General features: G+C 39.9%; 1 protein-coding gene across 5 annotated transcripts in view; it reads right to left on the bottom strand.

Moving 5' to 3' along the window:
• The window catches only part of gria2b (glutamate receptor, ionotropic, AMPA 2b), a 38,012-nt gene extending 21,928 nt beyond the window's left edge, over window positions 1–16,084 (bottom strand). For 2 of the 5 annotated variants that reach the window (XM_058648993.1, XM_058648991.1), the window contains exons 1-2: window positions 15,617–16,083; window positions 15,341–15,481 (exon numbers count right to left, since the gene is read on the bottom strand). In XM_058648993.1, the coding sequence (XP_058504976.1) occupies window positions 15,341–15,481; window positions 15,617–15,701 (226 nt within the window). In that variant the 5' untranslated portion in view covers window positions 15,702–16,083. Of the gene's footprint in view, window positions 1–15,340; window positions 15,482–15,616 lie in introns of all 5 variants that reach the window. The other 3 variants (XM_058648992.1, XM_058648990.1, XM_058648989.1) reach the window with 3 other exon arrangements.
• Window positions 16,085–22,173: the final 6,089 nt, after the last annotated feature.

Raw genomic sequence — 22,173 nt, 5'->3', positions numbered from 1 at the left:
CTCTGAAAACTAGAAGACTGGTTATTCAAAAAAAAAAAAAAATAATGAGTGTTATCTTTCTTCTCTTCCATTTTTTCATTAAAAATAATGGAAATACTACTAATACTAATAATGCTGCAACATTATAATTCCATACAAAAATGTTGAATATCCATTGTTCCATATCCTTTGTGTCAGACTTGACGACTTGTCCTTGATTTCCTTGTTGCAACGCACAACAAAGATGAGACTTGTAACGCTCTATGCCGACGAAAGCTAACATTTGTTTTTTTTAAAAGATTTAAAACAAATATGGTCCTTTTGTGGCATCGCAAAACAGAACTGCCGGCCCCTCAAGCTCATACAGTTACAGAGTTTCTCTTTGCTGATAATTCTCAAAGTTTGCCTGGGATTAAAACTATCTGAGCTCGTGCTAAGAGACTGGATATTCCCACAACTGTGCCACAGTTTATGCCAAAGCAAATAATCTGAGCACATTATTATTACCAAATATGATAATCTATAATCATTTTCTCCATACAACCGCAGTTCCAAGATTCTGTTTGCTGTGGAGTGCGACAACAAAAGAATAACGAGCAATAGGTTTTGTTTTGTTTTTGTATCAAATGGGTGAGACATCAACATGTGCTCGTTCAAGAAGGAACTGAGAAATGTTTAATTACAGAAGAAAAGCCAGGCACAAACTGTAACTCCTAGAAACAGTGAGGATTGTTGGGGGGGAAAAGCCATTAAGCCTCTGTCACATTTGACTGCTTTTCAATGAAACCAGGGAGTTTTCAGAAATCACCACATGAGCAGAGAGAAAGAGCTTAAAGCCTGGGTAACTTTATTTTTCCTGGTGTTGAGGAGGTCATCCTAATTTGGCACCGTAAGCAAAACTCTAAACCGGCGTTTGAATATTTTAGGTGTTAAGTCTGTAAATGGTGCCGTGAATTTTACATTTTTCTGTTGAACAAGATTAAATGGGGGAAAAAAAATCCAGTTTCCTTAATCTGGGGAATGTTTGGGTAAGATAAACACACTCGTGATTTGGGGAATATGTAATCCTAACATTGTTGTTACAGACAATAGTGCACAGTGCATAACACTGGTTGTGTGTGTGCATGTGCTTGTGTGTGATTCGTCCATGTTTGGTTATCAGTGTGTGAGCTGGTTTTGCACTAAATCCCTTTTGAAAATGTTTAATTCTTTCATCTACAAACCAGAAATGTGACAGAAATGAGCCTGTGAACAAGAATACACAGTTCTCTGAAGATAAAGAGCAAACTGCCGTGATCCTTTTTACTGTACTGTCTTTAAAATAATGTCAGCACTTTACATCAACACATCTTCAATTACACTTTTATTGGAAGTAAATATGTGTGTCCACTGAAATGCTTTAGGGGCTTTTAATTTGAAATGATACAGGATGTGTGTATAAGTGGAACAAGGTGAGGCCCAATTATGCTTATGTTACCTGGTGCATTTGAGGTCAATAAAACCCTGAGGTTGCTTTTGTTAATAGACTTGACTTAGGTTTAGATAGTTTTTGGTATATTTATAATGCATGGGCGCTCGTTCGTTACACAGTATGAGGTGATCAGAAGAATCTAAAGCAGCTCATTACCGTGACGATGTTAAATCTGCCGCAGCAGTGACTCTGGCTCTGACTTTCACCTTCCAAAGAGAAGGTTTTACCCTGTGAAATATATATAGCTGTCCCAATTAGCTGGTCTCATTTTCGCCACCGTGGCACTAAAGGCATCTCCACCACCGCAGAACTGTTATTACATTATTACTAAATCAAATACTGAACGTGCAAGAAAACAATGAATGTGGTACTCAAAACCCAGACATTTACAATTAGCTTCAATTACAATAAAAATGATAATAAAAGTCATGTCTGTAAAATGTTCTCAGTCGGGGAGTTAGCTACACGGGAATGGATTTGAAGTACAGCTGCTGAGGAGGATTATGATAAAAGTCGTCAATGTATTCCTATTTCCAGGGTGCACTGGCGTAATGGCAGAGACAGACAGTAATATTTAAAGGGACTCAACAAAACAACTGCTAAAACAAGTTTATAAATGTATAGTTAAGGTTTGACAGAACATGCTGTATAATCAGCCGTATAATCCTTTACACCAGGAGTGGACAAAATATCTGATATTTAATAGACAAACTGTGTACCTGATGTGTCACTGATGTAGTTACTGCAAGGGTAGACGTTGACCTTGTGCAGTTTACCTCCCAAAACCTGGACTGACTAAACGCTTTACCCGTGTTAAAACATCACATGCAGCATTGGTGATGAAACAACTACTAGAGTCCAAGTTACTCGCGTTATAGACTCAAATTGCCAGATCTGCTCCAGTAAAACCTACTTTATTCAACTTATAATCACAAATTGATGGACTTTGAGTAGACTGGATGTGCACCAACATAGTTCTTAAAGCAAATCATTTTGTAGAAATCCAATTACAACTCAAAGCATGCAAGGTAATGGGATAGCCGGTATACTGTATGTATCAAAGGGGAGATTAAAGCGGTTGCTCAAGTGACATCCAAAGTGCAAATAAAGAGAATCTGAATTCTTGCTCAGGCCCTCCAAACAAAATAGCATAATGAAAGTACTTAAAAAGCTTTAACTCCAATGTCTGTGTAGATTTCCATTCGTCCAAGTCATTGTTATCCAAAACACACTGAGGGACTGCGAGTTTTATTCTAACAGCTAAATAATTTGAAAATAAGTGCAAGGGTCTTTGTCAGGACTACATTCATTCTACAACTTACAAAACATGTAACGGATCATCATTAAAACAGCGGACGGAGCTTTTGTCATGAGCGTTATATCTAATCGCCAGAATCCCTGTGGACATTATAAACAGTAAGTCACTGTAAATCAATGCTTTTCCACTCGCTCTTACTTATACACATCATTCACACATTGCTGACACATGTGTCAAAAGCAATTTCAGCTTCAGGGTCTTGCCCAAGGACACTTGGGCAACACGTGGACTGGGGGGAGCTGGGGATCAAACTGCTGACCTTCTGGTAAGAGAGCAACCTCCTGAGCCCTATTCCTGTTTTCATTCCACAGCGTTCCAAGGATGCGAGGTGTGTCTACGCCTCCTGTTTATCTAAAGTAAAATGAACAGAGATCATTTTCATCTTTTTCTTTATGTGCCTCTATCAAAACATTCTTCAGGCACCAGCTGAATTCCTATATTCACAGGATTTCCACCAGATTATGAAAGACTGAGTGTGTTCAGTGAGGCTGGAACCTGCAACACTTAGCAACGCAAAATATTTATTAATAACCTTATCAAATTTATGGAGCGCACACAGCATTTTAATGGCTTTGTCTGCAGCACCATAAAGGCACGATCTGGTTTCATTCCCTCTGTAGACGGTTGCCAGGGTAACATATCTCAGCCATGTTCTATCTTCCCTCCTCCAGAATATAATCACCTCAACACATCATTGTATGTAGTTGTAGTTTTTTTCCTTCTTCTTGAAAGCAAAAGAATAAAGTTACCATAAATACTACATGTAGAAACTGCCCTGAAAATGTAAAGGGTTCTAAAATGTTTATGTCCTTTAACGTTTGATTAAACCCAACTTGTGAAAACCTTGTGCTAATTATTATTTTTTCATTGGCAGATTGGGGCGTGTGTATGCAGAGGACAGTGCTGAATGCTGTTGCCTGGGTGACGACGCGCAGTCACGCTCTTGAGTGGCCGACAGGAAGACTTCTGGGAGGTGTCACTGTGGGCCAGTGAGGCACACTGGGAAGTGTTTTTGTCTGCCTTTGAGCTGCTCTTCCGGCAGCTGGTCTCGGGAAGAACAGTGCTGCTCAGTTCTTATCAACGTCTGACTCTCCTCCTCCCTTCTCCTCCCTTCTCCTCCCTCTGTCTCCTTTCTTTCTCCCTCGATATTTTGTTCACTGACCTGTTTCCTGGAGGCTTTCAGTCGGCCGTGGATGAAGAATGTAGGTTTCTGAGGAGCAGAATCTGATGAATGCGCTCTATAATGCTCTCTATGTAAGGCTTGGTATGTGGCCACCACAATGACCAAGTCATCATTTCAGCTCTGCTTCTTCTTGTTTTCTATGCACTCCTGAATGTGCTCGCATGTATCTAAAAAGGAGGGGGACGTGACTCCATGGGGAGCTTAAGAAACAGCTCATCAGATCTACACCAGATCCTGACCAGGAAGAATCACTACTTTTCTTGTTGCTATGGCAGTTGCCACTAAACCACCAATGTACTGAACGTTAAATGATGGTATTTAGTTGTTGAAAATGTATGGAACTGTGATTTCTCAGCTTGAGTTCTATAGAAACCTCAAACAAAAAGATGCAATCAGTCGTTTTTGTGTAGGATCTATGAATGTCAAGCTCATTCCCACTAAGAAGTTAAATGGGTTTTCTCAGCCTTTTCAACCACCTTCTTTAACGAGTGCAATAAACACATTCACATTGTGGCTCCTTCAGCGACGTTTCTGTCACATTTCAACCTAGATCTCTTATATAACCGATATCAACGTCCCACCAAAGTAATTCACCTGAAACATGAAGTCTGGAGCCTGTCGAGTGAACCCTGGCCTGGAGGTTTTAGATGTTGCTCCTGCTCCAACACACCTGATTCAAATGATGGCTCGTGATCAGGCTTCTGCAGAGCTCCATAACGAGCTGACTGTTTAAATCAGGTGTGTTGGAGCGGGCCAGAGAGCAGGCTTCCCCTGGGAAACACTGCAACAGATAGTCATGTGATTAACAGACAGCATGTAGAGATAGATGTTTGTAGATGACAAAGCACAACAAGTAGGTGCAAATAATTCAATTAATGATGACTGAGTTCCATTTAGCTGCTATAGATTACATGAAGAAGCTGATTTTATCAATATAACACATGTCATTTAGTTGGTAAAATCACTGTAATATTATTTATTTTAGAATATTTATCAAAGAATAGTACAAAATGTAACTTTTGTACTCATGGTCAAGTCTGTTACACAACAAAATGTTTCACTACAGGATACAGAGGTCTGGGGTTACAAACATCTCAAAATAAATACTCATCCAAGTAAGACCTGTTCTAAGCACTAATTGGAGCGTTCTGCAGCATATATTATGCACATGCTTAAGCAGACCGGATAGTTCAAAGACAAACTGGTATTGATCGCGTAGGAGAAACCTGGTTAAGTCACTGGTCTTCTTACAAAGAGATTTCACAAGATGCCTTGATCTAATTTGTGGCTTCGTTGCAGTAGAAAAGAGGGAAGCACTGCTCTGCTTTGTCCACGGCAAAGTAATTCATCCCATGAAGCACAACACGGAATTATTTGGCCTTATTGATTGTGCAAAGCTGACCCATACATCACAAGCGGCTACGCTGTTCAAATTCCATCTGCCTCCTGTAATAACAAAATATTTTGTGTCCCCTGACCTTTAGTGGAAATACCAAAGCAAGAGCTCGAAGCTGCTGCTCTATGTTCTAATGATCCTGGAACCTGCCAGAGCAAAATTAGTTCTGAGTTCATCCAGCTTCTGAGGGAGCAGCTGCCATAGCAACCAGACTGAACGTGTTTGCTAAAGAGGAATACGGGGATCAAACTCGAAGAAGTGAAGCAAAGAAAAGAGACGTTAACAGACAATGCTGTGCTTGATGGACCCTGTTCAAATAACACCAGTGAACCCAATCCTAATATGTTGGGTTTCAGTGTTTATGTGCACTGATTATCTTTGTTCTTCTTATCCTTTCCAGGTTGTTGTTTTTTTTACCCTTTTCCTCTCTCTCTAATTAGAACATCCACATGTGCCATCAATGAAAGCTCACCTCTCAGCTTACACTCCCCCCTTTGTCTTCATCCTTTGATTCATCCCTCGCTCTCTCTCTATGAAGTATGCATCTATCATTTATCTTTCATAACATGGGCAGAGGAGATGAAAAAGGTATTACATTTGTTAAATAATGTAGTCAACTTAACACAAATCCCTAGTGAGATAAGGATTCCCCTTTTTGAATTTATTGACAAGGTCAATATAAAACGACAGTCATTAATTTAGGCAGCTTACAGGGTAAATTCTGCACTAATTATCACGTACTGTCAACAAGGTACAATGAACACAACACAGCGTTCATTGTCTATGCTTCTAACAAAGAGCCTCGCTATGAACAATGGAGTCAAAATCATCAGCGTTCAAGTTCAAAATCTAAGGAAAATGAGAGATTATGCTCTTATATGCTGATGAAAGGCTTCATCGAGAGACACTGGTGCACTCGTGGTAACTTGAAAGCACTTAGAACTACTGCAGAATAAGAAGCTTAATGAAAATAACATGAGGAAGTTGGGAAAACATCATTTAAAACTGCTGAATGATGTGATGTAGTTTTAACTATTTACATGAAGACATTAGGCTAAAATGTTCAAAGACTACTCAAAGTTTATACTGTGCATATAAAAGATCCAACAATTAAATGTGCTGTACAAGGACGTCGGAGAGAGAAGATCACACAAACATTAGCGTGAAAAAGACTGCACCCTCGACAATGGCTTCAAAATCCCTCCCTGTGCTATTTAAAACAGTTTTGACATTGTGTCTTTGCCACAGTTTACACACCTTGAATCAGTGCCGTTGAAAAGGATCATAGAAAACGACAGAGATTACAAAAAATATTCCAACTTCAAAAGGAAGAAAACGGGCTTCTGACCTTCCAGAGGGTTTTCATGGAATAAAGGGAGCATTAAAAATTAAGATGGACTTATCTGCTGCAGCCCCCTCATGGGATTTGATGCCTCTGTTTCTGCAGAGGATTTCTATGCAAATGTGACTCTCTTGTTTTTGACAACAACAGAATGTTGTTTTACTGCAAACACGACAAAAACAGGAGCCATTACGGTGGTAAAACACAGAACCGTCTCACACGATAGAAGTGTAGAAGGGTAATAACGCCTTATATGCAACAGGGATAGTGATGCAGTCACTCTCCTTGGCTGATCAAGTTATTGATCATGAGTCAAATATTAGAACAGTAAATGGAATCATGATGAATGTTAGAGCAGAATAGACAGTGCCCGTGTTGTAAAACAATCAATCCCATGAATTGTCAATGAAAGCAGGTTATTACCTGTAGTTAAGCCCCATTCGAATGTCAACCCCTCTTCATGTCACACATTGATTTTTGGGAATGCTCTTTTGCAGTTTGGTGGCTTCCATTATGTTTATCTATTTAACTCAAAATGGAACCATAACTGAGAAAGTTAGATGTGTGGTCATTGTGTCATTGTAACAAGAATGATGCCCATTCACGAGAAGACCAATTCCATGCACTTACGTATTGGCTTCACTTTCTAAACCAGGACATATTTGCATACACACTGTCATGACATGTTTATGTTTTCAATCAACTTTCATGATCTTAATGTTTTAAATGAATACCATACTTTGATTTATGACAAAACAAGATTCAGAAAATGACAAATTATGTAGTTGCATTTAAGGTTATATATCCGACAACAATCCGACAAATAGAGCAGAGCATAAAGAAAATAAAATGTCAGGATTTAGAGGTATTAAACTGGCTATTGCTGTATAATTACTGTATAATGTCCTTCTGGTGTGCAAATGGAGGCAGCTGCCCTCCGTTTCCCCTAGTGTTTCCCCTGCTGTTTTACCACAGGAGGGGAGATGTACAGACTCAATGAGATACAAGACCTTCAATCTTTAAATGTTAGTGCAGGACTTCATCGCCATAGTGACCTGTGGGTGTCCACTTTATAAGCGAAACACTGTTAACCGACCGGTATATGAGCAACCTCACTCCTGTCAACTACAGCAGCAGCAGTTTCTTGTCTAACTGTAGCCTGACAGTGTTAAAACAGGGGAAATAGGAGCAGACAGTCAGGAACAGTCTGGAGTTGCCATTTCCTTGCTGCATCATTACAGTCTGACTGCCGACTGTTGCCCCACTGTGAACACGACTGAATAGAAGTTGTTGTGTGTCAGACTCTGTTAGATACCTGTCATGCGTGAATCTCGCGCGCTGACACAGATTTGTTGCAAGTCATTGTCCATTAATGGTATGTTGCTTGTGGTCAGTCCCTGGGTTAGGGACTGTTCTTACCCATGCATGTACTGTAACGCAACATTCAAATCAGCATTATGTGCTGTTGTGTTGAATTTGGTAACCATTTGCCATATTGTTTTGTTATTGATTCATCTACTCACTGCAAAATCTTAAGATTTTAAGATTCTATTCACTTATTTTGACGAGTCTCAGCCACAGATCAACATTTGACCCCTTTCACATACCTCTACAGGTAAGTAAGAGGGGAAAGAAAACATCCTTAAGCCTCTGAACTCCTCCGAGACTCCACTGAATCCTTCCATTATTGATTTATGAGATGGTCAGAAACTACCCACAGATCGTGGCCATACATAGTGAATCACTCACACTTCCTTTGAATGTCCATGTGAGGTTTTATTGGAGGAAATTCAAACATGCTACCCAGGAGTATGTTTCTAAAACAGTATCACTGCTTCGTGCAACAGTGCTACTAACATGTGATGCGCGGAAAATCGTCTGTACAATTACTGAAAAATCGTCTGACGAGCCAACAGCTGCTGAGATGTTCTGGCTCCTCTCCAAATGAGGCCTTTTTTATTCAAGCAGACAGACCGTCGGGGAACGAGTTCTTACCAGAGTACAAAAGCAAAGCGGGCAGTGCTTTACAGACCTGCTGATAATATAAAGGAACGGCTGATGTGGACCAAAGCTCGAAATGAAGAGGACAAAGTGGGTTTAGGTTAAAAGACATGGCTGAATAAAACGAGCAGGAGGGGAATGTATTCATGAGCAGGTGGGCAAAGTTTATGTGAGTCATCGTGAGGCGGCAGCATGTAGCATAGCGACTGCCTGAACCAAGAGCTGATTACTGTAAGTCTGTAACTACAAAGTGTTTGGAAACTCTTTAAAGCTTCGGTTAGATTACCAGGCTGAAGTGACTCAAAACCATCTCCATAGATGTGGTCCGATCTGATCTCTCCAGATTTGTGTTACTTCAGTATGTCACATACTGGCCATGTGACATTAGTGAGAATGGCTATATATTGGAATCCGTGCAGTTTTTTTCCTGTATGCATGTGCATGAGTGTTGCCGTCAACGACCTGCAATAGCAGCACGGTAAAATCACATGTTCAAATCACAAGTAGAACATTAAAAACACTAATTGCAGAGTGCATAACCTCAAGTAATTGCAGAAAACTGAACTATCACACTTCAATACACCCATCCAATTTACTCTCTAAAGGTAAATTGTTATTGAGAAAGTGTCCCTCACACTTCTGAGTCCACCCTTCCCCACATGGACTAAACAGTGACTATGACCTAAAAGGTTTTTTTATAATGTTCTCTTTACTGTGTGAGATTTCTTTTCTATTTTTAGCACAGGAAAATAAAACAATAATGGAGGAGTGCAACATCCTCTCCAACTTAATATCACCGACAAATTTGCTGCAATAGCTTCTGTTCCTGAATTCCTCCTATGGGAGATCAATAAAGGCACGGCTTCTCTGAGCTATAATTCATGCTACAATACGTAGCCTCACCGAGACGCTCGGAGTAAGAATGTGAGCTGTCAAACCAAATCTGAACAATGTTGCTGGTTATGTAGCCAAAAATGATCTGCTGATGAAAGCATGACTGGCAGCTGCATAAGAGGCTACACCAATATGTTAAAGGGTTGGGTGATCTGGTTCAATGTAAAGCCTACCAGATTCCCTTTGCCTGGACCTTTGAAATGCCTCTGGGAAACTGTATCGGGATAAAGTAGTGGGGGTAATTCAGTATGCTACCAGTCAAAGATGGCAAAGGGCTGCAGAGAGCTGTTGAAATTGGCTGTGTCCACCTTTCGCCTGAGTCCTCGTGCCCTTTTGAAAAGAACACTCTCGCTCTCACATTTGCATTTTGCTCAGTGAGACATAACATTACAACAGTGGACACGGACAAGGACAAGGACAAGCACAGTTGTGTCTGCTCACAGGTCTCCTGCTCTGTTAACACTTATGTACATGTGCCGTTTTATTTTCATATCATTTCCTATCATTTCCTTATGTTTCACCCGAGTTGCTCTTTTAGCACACACACACACACACACACACACACACACACATGCATAAACCACTCATAATCAAATCTTGATAAGTTTGACAAGAACACCATGTAAGAGGCAACCAGATGAAATCTTAATCGCCATGACGATAAGGACACATTCTCCTCAATGCTTCTCCAGCAAAGTTTGGATGTTGTTAAAGATTCAACCACTCACTCTCCATTTATTCAACTTTGATTTTCAGTATTCAGTATTTATTTAAATATCATAATAAGTTTTTTCTCTCTGATATATTTTAAAAAATCATCGCCACTGTATTTTAATTTGCCGTTTTATTAAGACTTCTGTTGTGGACAACAGTCCAGACACAAGATGACAGGGTTTCCTCTTAATTAGCAGCTATTGCCTGCACCTGTGTTGTTCTGCCACAGCTGAGGGTAATAAGGAAGGCTGGGAGGTTATAAGGAAAGTCGCTTCTCTTGTTCCCAGAGAGTCCACACCTCTGGTTGTCTTTCTGTGTTTCCTGGAGTCCAGTTTCTTTTGTTCATCTATCAGTTTGATAATCAGCGGGTGGCAGTGTGGAGTTTTACTCCCAACACTATACACAGTGTTCTGTAAATGTCCCAAACCCACAGTCCCCTGACCTTCTGGTTTTGTTTTGTTTCTGGACAAACGTGACCCGGTCTACTGATGAAAATCAACAATTGTGGCTGAAAACTCTGGAAACTGTGCACAATTAAAGCTACTTAAATGGCCATAAAGGGAAACAACATATCTGTATCTGTAAGCATGACCAGGATGTTTATATAAATCACGTGTCTCCACTGTCACCACTTCATGTTCACAAAACCAAAGACAACCTTCGACTCATCCTAACAGTGACGTGGTGTAAATGGCAGAGACAGCTGATCTATAATCATTCTGGCTACCTCAACACGCAGCTCCTGACTGTTTTGATAGATTTTGCCTCGACCACAGTGACGCTCTTGGCGCTGATGTTGTTGTCATCGTACAAGCTTTTATAGTTTGATAGAAGGCTGAAGAAAAATGAAGGAGATGTTTTTAGGTTTTAGACGGCAGATATGGAAGAAAAGCCAAGCCAGTGGTGCAGCTCTGCATGGACACTTTTGTTTTTTTTCGATAACGATTATTCAATTAATAATGTTTTTTTTATTTGCAAATGTAAAGAAGTGAAAATAAAAGAATGACAAAATATGTAAACCTTCATGAAAAACAATGAACACAAAAACAATATCTATTGTGAAGTCAGTTTTCTATGCTGCGTTGCTAAGTTGAAATATAAAGGATGAATGCCAGACTGTAGATGCCATATTTCATCATCCTGTCCTTACTTAAAATGTCAGAAAGGGACAATAAATTACCATCTTTACTACTCAGCTTTGTTTTGCACTGTACAGTAAACTATTAATGTTGTATTTGTGCCAAATAGAATTTCAAATGATCCACTAAGTCACCAATTTGTTATCATGTGAAAACTAACCAAAATAAACAACACAAGCCATCATTAGACACTTAGCTTTGCCTCATCAGTTTTATACGATTAACTTGTGACTTAAAGGTTGAATTTGGGCTAAAAATATTAGTTGTGTAGTGAGTGAGTGTTGAGATCAACTATTTACCAATGTTTGAGGACAAAAGTTTGTGGATAAAAATGTATTTGAGCCACCAAAGCTATGGTATATGAGACTTATGTTATCTCAGTCCTTGTTTAAATTTTTTTTGAGAGCAGAGTGATAAGGGCTTGATTGGGGGCTGTATTCAGGGCAAGCATGAGATCCACCGAGGCTTCTTTAGCCTCGTTTTCTGACCGGCCGGCTCCCAGGCCTATTTAATATTTCACAGCTCCTCCTGAAATGGCGACGAATACATTTTAATTAGTGTGAACAATAAATTGGCTATAGCCAGCGCTCCGCTGCACAAAATAGTGTTGGTTTAAGCTTTTGATGCATGAACGGATGCATGTGGCCCTGAGATGTTGAGTGCATGAAATTACAGCACGATGTGATTCGACCGTGACAAACTAAAACTTTGAAGTTTTAAAATCGCTGGATGATTGGTGCCGACCTGTGCTGCTCTCAGAAGAGTGGGAAGAGTTTGCTTTGAACAAAGTGGGAACATGAGGGCATACTATACAACTAGTTTTATATGCGAGGTGTTTTATGACCTTGAGGTGTCGCAGTGGTGTCTTTTTTTTTAACAAAATGTATTGCACTGGGCGGATAACACACTGATATAGCGACGCACTAACACACACGCGCACATTTGTCTTGGCAGCAAATGCAGGACTGTCCAGATGAACTGTTATTGATGGACAAATACATCACCCTGCCTCCCACTGTCTCTGACACACTGCATTGATGGAGTGCACTGCTGCACCGAGCAAGTACAACCGGCGGGTTATACGTCTGCGCGACACAGATCCATACGCTTCAGAACACGTCCGCGCTGTATCATGCGCCATCATACGAAAACATTAAACGTGTGCAAAGGTATTATTCTTTATCAGACCAAGTAAAGGGAACAAAACTTTGACACAACTAACTAAAATATGGCAAGTTGGGAATCTGTGATGTCACTGATGAGAATGTGAATGTCTGTTTTGGAGCCTTGAGATTCTTGATTTGAAACTGGAAATCCACAGTCCACTCATATACCATCATGTACATTATCATGTATTTACCTCTAAATGGCAACATCATTTACAAAATTGTCATTGTGTTCTATTGAAGAAGAGGCTAAAACTCATGTTTGAACTATTAACGCCTAGAAAAATAATAACAGACATCATGAATCGAGAAATTTGGGCTCATTTTCACATGGTCGCCCAAGGTGTATATACTATTCAGTATATTGTTACTTCTGGATTGGCCTCATCTGGCAAACTAGAAGACAATCACTACTTTTATGCACAGTCTATGAGCAGAAGACACCAAATATCTCATAGGTGCTGATGGTTTTAGTGCCGTGTGCTACACACACAGTTTAATTGGTTATCTGCTCAGGGCAACCATGTAACGGTGAGTTTCTGCACTCTATTTTAGTGAAAAGTTTCCATTTTTTCCTCATTATTCGCTTGTTTTCATAATTACTGGAAACTGAGCAGGAAACTCCATCTGATTTCACTTCTTCACAGTCAAAGTAGCAGATCCCTATCTTAGTCTCAGCTTTCAAAGCTTCCACTTGTGTATTGCGTTTATTCTCCACTGCTGTCTCATGAAACAAAAGGCAGATTGACAGTAGTGGCGGTGATACACTATAATTACAGATGGTGGTGGATTGGGAGGCAGGCTGCCATCTACTGGCTCAAAAGCAAACCCCTCCTGACCTCACCTAATAGCCACGCTCCCCCGCTTCTGACTCTGAGTCTAACTCAAGTTGTCAATTGGAGGAGAGTGAGTTAGAGTTCATGTGCACACACCACCAGTGTTCATGTTCCATACATGACGCATCATTCCACATTCAGAGTCATTAACGGTGCATGTGCAAACCTTACCGTATTTAAAGTGCTATTTTGTCAAAGAGGCGGCGAAGCAGCCTCACAGTTTGTCACCTCACCAGTCACCAGAGACGTTCTCTCCTGTTCATTGCTTTCAGTTATCGGTTATTATGTATTCTCTGTATAGCTGTGGTGCATGTTTGTTACATTTGTGTATATTGCAGTATTCATTCCTCGAGTTTGCTTCTTGTATTTTATTTATTTATCTTTCCATTTCTTAAATTGTTTATATACACAAGAATAAGCCAATTTTACATAAACACCATCCATCTGTCATCATCATTTGAAAAGAAGACACATAAAAATGCCACCTCTGTGCCCGCCTCTGCACTCTGGACCACGTGCAAAGTCAGAACACTAACTACAGTTAAACTAATTACAATTCATTTAATTGAAAGACTCTGAGGTTGACAAAAACCCTACATACTCATTTTCTAGTTATGATTCCTCCCAGATTAATTACAGACAGCGATGAAAGCGAGATGTTGGGTAACTTTGTGCCTGATGTGGAGATTATTTTCAGTTCTTGCTGCTTACAATTCCTCTCAGTTCACGGAGTAACATGTGTATGTTGAGCATGACTCCGGCTGTGATCTGTCGGACGCGCACTGTGAAGCTCTCCACGCAGGAAGCTTTTATATGGTAATGAAAATCGATTGGGCCAAAGCGCGCACCAATCAGAAGCGTTTGATTTATGTTTAAGGGGGACTGTTGGAAGGAGTCGTCGCCTGGCAACCGCCTAATGAAATGTGGGAGCTGTGGCTATTAAAAATAGCGACCGTAGAACTAAAAGCTATTTTGCTTGCAGCTGTTTTAAAAGACAACAGCAGCATCCTGGTCCTGATGGTGCAAAACAGGGCATCAATCCAATCCCATTCATCTGATCTAAAACAGAAAAAAAGGCTGTGGAGAACAAGCTGTCATGATTTGGAAAGCTGATGATTTAAACGCTGTTATTTCCTATTTTCTATAAGGAACTGTCAATCATCGTCGACTGTTATTTCACCACACGTTATTAACCCTCGGTACCGGTGTTATAAAGAGTCTGTCTGTCTGTGTGTCTGTCTGTAAGGAGCCAACAATGAATGAGCACCGCTCCTTCTGGGCTCAGAGAAGACATGACATCGTCAGCAAGTTTTTCTTTTTTTTTTCTTTCCTCTCAAAACACAGAATAATCGATTTAATGTGGCGATAGTTTTTAATGATTCAATCTCCTTTGGGGGTTTATTTTGGAATTGGAAAAGTGATTTAGTGTGAATGGGCAGCTTTAGAAATGACTCGTTGATGGAGATTGGACTCAAGTGTAATTATCTCACCCCCACTTGTTCGACCTTATTCTCTTTAGAAGAAAGAAATAAAAAAGGAAATCGTTAAGACTGATGGATGGACAGAATAGATATAGCGGTCGATATTTTTGCAGTGAAGTCTTGATTGATGCTTGAATCTGATGGAATGAAAATGGGATGGATGTGAGTGACTGTTACTGTGGAAACCAACTTTCCCCCTGCCTACACGGTGCTCTTTCAGCAGCACGTCCTCGATAAGTCTGCTGACAGAATATAGATTAAACCGCTCAGGTGATCTCCATCATAACTGCGTATCTAATGTAGCCTTTTATCCAAACTCATATGTCACATGGGCATCAATAAATCAGGATCACATGGATCCTTACACGGAATCTACTAAAAAAACAAAGAGAGAGAGAGAGAGACGTGCATTTTACTTACAACAATTGGTAACAGCAAAACTGTTCGCCACTTCCAGATTGTCAATGTGAGGCGTAAGTCTGAATTCCGAAGTGCCAAATTGAACCATTCCTATCCGAAATGCGCTGTACTCTTGGTCCGCGCCCCTTGGAAAGAGTCCCCCTGAAAACCGAACAGAAATGCCAGTTACACTCCGACTACAATAAACCTATTCAAGCAAATTCTCTTCACAGAGTGTTTGCTTTTCAAGCCAAGTGTTTTTTATATGTTACGTGTTTTCAAGTCACAGATACATACCAATCTGAACACTGGGCGAGCCTCCAAGCGCGCAACCCCATAACACCAGCAGCACTGAAAGGGATAAATTTACTATCTTTTCCATGTCCACAGTTTATTTGTCCACATCCACGGAGGGAGTCTGGTATTCCTTATAGTCCTCTCCGCAGGTGTTAGATCCGACACATATTGAAGATCTTCAGATCTTCAGCTTTGGGAAGAAAATTTCTTTTTTAAAAAAAAAACCCCGTGGATACTGATAATATAATGTGCAACAGAGGAGCGTTTTTCAGCAGGTGGCTCGTAATGAAAGGACAGCAGCAGCAGTGAAGGAATGGTCACCCGCACCGTGGCTCTGCTGCCTCCTCTTCCGCTCCTCGTCGTCGTTTCCTCTCCTGCCAGCAGCTGATAACTCCTCCAAACGCACAGGGACACTGCGCGTCTCCGCTCGGCGCGCCTGAGATCCTTCTCGGCATCACACCCACAAGTGAGGAATGTTAATAAGAAAGGCGAAGGGAGACGAAAAGAGCCGAGTCTGCGCTACACTTTGAGCTGCCTTGGGTTAAGGGGATATCACAGTTGTCTTTAATGAGCAGCATGAAGACGCATATTCATTAACATCCTTCATTATTGTGGGTCAAACAAATGTGTGCTGTTTTTTTTAATTATTATTTGTGATGTCTTCCATTTGGTCCTTCTTGTTGACTGATTAGTTGGGGTTCCTTTGATAGATGTTGCTCATTATTTTGTTGCCACATAATTTATATCAGTGAAGATTTTTAGCAGAAATATTTCCCCCTCCATTTCTGGTAACAGTATCAAGACCATGTGACTGAATCACTATATCTCACAGCTGGCACACAGACAACACAGGAGAGCATTCTCTAGTGTGTCTGTCATATCAGTAATTGTGTTTCATTATTTTCCACAGAATAATTAAGGATTAATTCATCTGAATCTTGATCAATTGTCTGCAAAGTGTTCAACATGGTCGAAACACTCCTATTACAAATGACTCTACAAAGTGAAATGTGTATATGTATTATAATAATGTAATAACATTTCTTCATTTTACAGAGCCCATCATGATTGATGCATACATGACACAAAGACTTGGTCTGAAGACTTATTGATAATGTAAGAGTCTACTATCAGATTCAGAAGAGAGATTTTAATAACCTGTAAGTAATATGAGAAACATTCAATGCGGTTGTTAATTTAATCACATAAGTAATAAAGTACATTTGCAAACATGCATTAAATATATGCCCCCCCATGGCATGTTAATCATGTCTCACCTGTCATAATGACAAAAACTATTCAAGTGCATCAGCTGGAAGCCATCTCTCACACTCTTCTGGAATCATTATCAGATTAATATCTTCTCTCCCCCACCTCTCCTCTGTCCCCTATTTTCCTTTCACCCCTACTGGCTGAGGCAGATGGCTGCACATCTTTGATTCTGGTTCTCAGAGACTACTTCCTGTTTATTTAAAGGAAGTTTTTTATTTTATTTTATTCACACCATTGACCCCTGGTACATGTTTTCATTGTGTAACTATTTGGATGTTTTGGCCTTAATATGTAAATTCCCTGAGATAATGTAAGTTGTGATTTGCTGCTATACAAATAAAACTAAATGGAATTGAACAAATCTTCTCTTTTAACACTCGTTTCCACCAAATCTAACTCGATTACTGTGTGTGCCATTTTGAACTGGGCTAAATGGAGAAGAGCTGTCTCACTGCCAACAGGAAGTTAACAGCAATCGTGTCGCCTGGTTCAGTCATATGCACATCTCAGCTTGCACAGACAGATGTATATTAATCACTGGAGTGTGTCAGATGGCAGTCAGGGAATAAACTAATGAGTCTGAGAGTGGAGGGGAGCAGAAGGTGGCAGCCGTTAAAGCAGCATGGTGCAGAATATTTCAGCACCACGGACAGCACATCACACAAAACACTGGCTCCCGGTCAGACAACTTTTCAGATCCATTAGTGCACACATGAGAAGGATTGAAGGGGACATTGTGGAATCATTAATATAATATGGCTAATGTTTTCTAGGTTGTGTTTGTCTTTAACATTAACCAAATAAATTAAATTTAGATGGAGCTACTTTGTTAACAGTGGAAAAACAGTGAAAAGTGTTTGGATTATCAATTTATGTATCAATAGATTACTAAACATACTTTATTTTTGTTCCTTCAGTGACAAATTGACATTGTGACTGTAACGGCAGCTTGAAACATTAACCAACAACACGACTGTTGTTACATTGTTGCTAAACTCTGATTGGTGCACAAAGGTATGTGATGAATTCAGAAATCATTCAGCCAAATATTAACTTTATGTCTTCCTAGTAAACTCCTTTCATATTAACATGTAAATACTTGTAAAACCAAGGATGAAGATCCAAAGTTTGGTTTGGATGAAACTAAAGTACATTGAGAATGTCCCTTTAATATCTCATCTTTAGAGTTGTAGTCCTAAATGCAGGTGTTGACTTTTAGAGGGACTTGACATTGGAAATCTGCTCTCTAATATCACCATGAAAATCCTTTAAATGAGGAAGTGAGTCACACATTCACAGATTGTATTTCACTGTGTTACATAGATTCATTTGTTTGACCTTGTGACAAGGTTCTGTCACGCATGGATTAACTCTACCACCGCTTGATTAAAAGGTAATTTTCTGTTTTGATTATCTTATGGCACATTCCTCAATGCTGAATAATGCAGCCCTGCTGGATAATTTAACCTTCCTCCAGCTGAAAAGCATCTTAATGAGGAGCAAAAAAACAACAGTAACTCATAATGAAATCATGAACCCATTGGCTGTGTGAGAAAGTTTTTGTATTCTTTGAGACACTTTAGACAACTGTAAATAAAATAGTCTTAAATTTGCTCCATGAAGCCAACCAGGAAGTAAGAATATATTGAATAGCCACCGGGGGGGGCGACTCCCATGGCTGCAAAAAGAACTCTTTAAATGGAAGTCTAATGAGCTTACCTCTCAATGTCACTTTTGTAAATGATGTTCTAGGTAGGGTTGTCTCCGGGTTCTCCGGGTTCCAAAGGTTTAGGCAAATTGGACACTCTAAATATAGAGCGTGAGAGTGAATGGTTGTTTGTCCCTGCGATGGACTGGCGATCTGTCCAGACTGTGAACCCTGTTTCAAAATGTCAGGCTCTTTGCAAAATCATGTTTTGTTTTTGATTTATTATATTTATTATTATTTTACCCCCTACATCACTTTGTTAACCCAGTTTGTGAATGACTGCTGTATGCCTGTATGAATGTTTGACTATTCTCTAGAAAGCATGTAAATCTCTGTGATTTAATCTGAGCTGTTCTCTTCGTTCCAGTGTCTCGCTCAAAGGCACTTCATCATGACACTTGAGAGCTTATGATACATAAACGTTGTTTGCTGTTGTTGTTGTGGAGGATCTGACACATGCAGGACCTTCCTGTAACAGACAAATGCCTATAGCTACATTAGCTGCAGAGAACAGATACCATGAATGCTCTTTATCTTCTAGAAATACACTGATGCCATAAAGGAAGCATGTGTTATCAATTGTTTAAATTGTTTAATTTCTCACTGTGAAATTAGCCTCCATGTTTGCACTGACCTTCAAGAACTGAAAAGCTGAGATTAATTGAATCCACTGAAGTTAATATACCAGTAAATAGACAATATGCAAATGTATGTTCTTAAACTGACTGCATGATGAGTAATTATCTGTTTTTGACATTTCCGGGGGGCAGAAGAGCACAAAGCAGGTGAATAATTATTATTTTTTTCACTTTATTATGGGGATTTTCCATCCAGCTCAACTGCATTTATGTGGAAAAATTACGCGCCGCTGCAGTGCAGCCCTCAGGCTCCGGTAAACATTAGTTTAAAATTTCCACATAGAATTAAATACCCAACACTTATCTTCGCCAACACAGGCAGAATGACACCCACAAGTGGACAACGGGCTGTAAAATATGTCATATTACAAGCAATACTGCACATAATGTATTAGTGATTACATAAAACTTGCAACTTGTTTATTGAGTGCACATTTTAATCTCAAAATAATTGCCCAGATAGACTGAGCATCCCCACAGTTCGTAATGTGTGTAACGTTTTTATTACCTGAGGCAAAACTCTGATGCCCACTGCACTGTGCTATGAAACAGCTGAGCATGAAAACTCCCACAAACATAAAAAGCGTGTAGAGGAGAATATTACAGTTACAGTCTACAATAGATCAGACAAACGGGACCAAAGAAGGCGTTCATGCATTTGCAGCAATGTCTGAAAACTGCATTGCATGAGACTGTAAAAGTGTTGAGAACCTTTAAAAAACAATCACTAAAACACATTATTTCTTGTTTTGACATGTTGATTTAATACATTTTGGAAGTGAAGCTTTCATTTGTCCTCCAGTGACAATAAAGCTGAACTGGAAGGATTTCTCGCTACCAGTTGATCAGAAAGTTGTGTCTGGCAACGATTTGAATGTATTGTAGTAGTGTTTGCTCACACAGTGAAGAGGTGATGTGAATACATAACAACGCCTTCAGACGGAGAAGTTGCTAAGCCAAGCATGCTGTCATTTTAAAACCTCTGAGGAGTCAAACCTGCAGGGATCCGTCACAAGCTCTGAGAGATTGCAGAGACTTTGACCGCATTGGCTTGCATGAATAGCCAGAGCAGACACGTTCTCTGTTTGACGTCTGAAAAACTTTCATTTCTGGATCAGATGTCCAAACAAATAAGACCTAAATTAAATTAAATTAAATTAAATTCAACAATGTATGTCTAAAGACACAGTTGCATAGTTTTGTTTTTCATTCTGAAATGTGTGTGTAGTTACTGAGACTTCCTATTTAATGAGAACAGAATCTATGCATGGACATTTAAGGTCACATCATGATGTTGATTATTTTTCTAGACTTTACTTCAACAAACAAGTTAAAAAAAACCACAAGGTATTGATGAATGAGGCCCATAAAACACACTCAATTCACTAAAATGTAGAAATCTCTTCTGAAGCAAAAGGAAATGATTGTCTTGTATTTACATTTCTGGTACTATACTTGTTACATGTTGTTACTATTGTAGTGTCATTGTTACCTGGACCAAAAGTTGGTGATTCACTCCATCTTGTTGTGTTCATGTGTAAAGGCATCATCTTTTATATTAGGGTTACCATATCTATTTTTACTCCTTGATCTCTGTCTTACCAATGATGCATCCTCTCAAACCCTTTCATGTTTCCATCTGTGCTCAGAGTTTATTCACTTCTCATTTTAAGACCATATGCACAAAGTAAAAAAGTAGTAAAATACAGTAATATTGAGGTAATAGGGTTTTTTTAGGTCATGATAATTTGGAGTGAGTGCACTGGCTTTGTTTTCTCTTGTTCTTCATTCCAATTTTCCACGCCTTTTTGCTTTTACCATCCTCTCTCTTTTTCATTCACTATCAGGCTTTTTTAGATCTGATGATATTTCACCTCCAGCACTTTGTCACTGTGCCCTTTAGTATTTGTGTCTGCTTTGTCTGCTTTGGGCAGAACTAACGCCAATGATGGGACCTGCAGTCACAGCCAAAGTGGCTTGAACTGAGCTCTTCACCACCTTGACCTCTGACAGGAAATGGCATCCTTCAAAACTCCCTCGCAGTCCAATTTCATTAAAGAAAGAGGGAACAAAATGCCACCAAACAGCAGCCTGAGAGAGAGAGAGAGAGAGTGAGGAAAATTGCAGCTGACCTTAAATCATCTGTGGCATTCAGAAAATAGCCTATTATGTCTCAGGTTTCAGATAAAACGTTGAAAATTGCCTTGTGACACTGTACAAATGTGAGTAAACTAACAAATACAGAGTGCACAGGTCACTGATGTGGCTTTACTTCAAAATGGGCGAAAAAACACGGACCCTCCAAGACGTGATGAAGATAAGAGGTTCGAGCACCGCTATTTTTTGATTGAGAAAATCCTTTGAACAAAAAACAACTGCTCCCATCTCACTATTAAAGTTTGTGTGACTCTATACGTCTATGATGAAGAGAGGAGCCTGTGTTAAGTATGTCTTAAGTAGCTTGGGTGTTGGCTGCAGAGGGATCACAGGATGGTGTCAATGTATTAAACTCAACTGTTTCAGTCTGAAAACAAACGGTCTTTCCTAAACTGGGGACCGTCGTCCGAGTGCGTGTCTCCTTGTGAGTTTTTAGTAATAAATAAAAAGATGTGTCTGGACGCTCTTTGGCTCTTTGATGAATCCCTGACAATGAAGTGATGACATTTGTCTCACTCGTGTCTGCACTTTGTTCACTGTCTTTGTTGTTTTTCATTTCTCAGACAGATGGTGACTCATGTGTGGCCCCTCGCTCGCTCGGTCAGACAGTCGCTTCCTCTTCCTCGCTTCCTCCGACAAGGTTTTTATCTGCTTCTTTTTCACCAGCTCTGCCATAATGGACGTGTAAAATAATGCTATCACTGCCTTGATCTTATAGCCGGTACCTGGCTAGGGTTCTCACAAGACTTCACGGGACCTCTTGATTCTGAAGACTCCGGGCT

This window comes from Solea solea, chromosome 14 (assembly GCF_958295425.1).
Source record: "Solea solea chromosome 14, fSolSol10.1, whole genome shotgun sequence".
In the NCBI taxonomy this organism is placed as follows: domain Eukaryota; kingdom Metazoa; phylum Chordata; class Actinopteri; order Pleuronectiformes; family Soleidae; genus Solea; species Solea solea.
The sequence above is the reverse complement of the archived record's forward strand: the minus strand, read 5'-3'. Positions and strand labels throughout refer to the sequence as shown.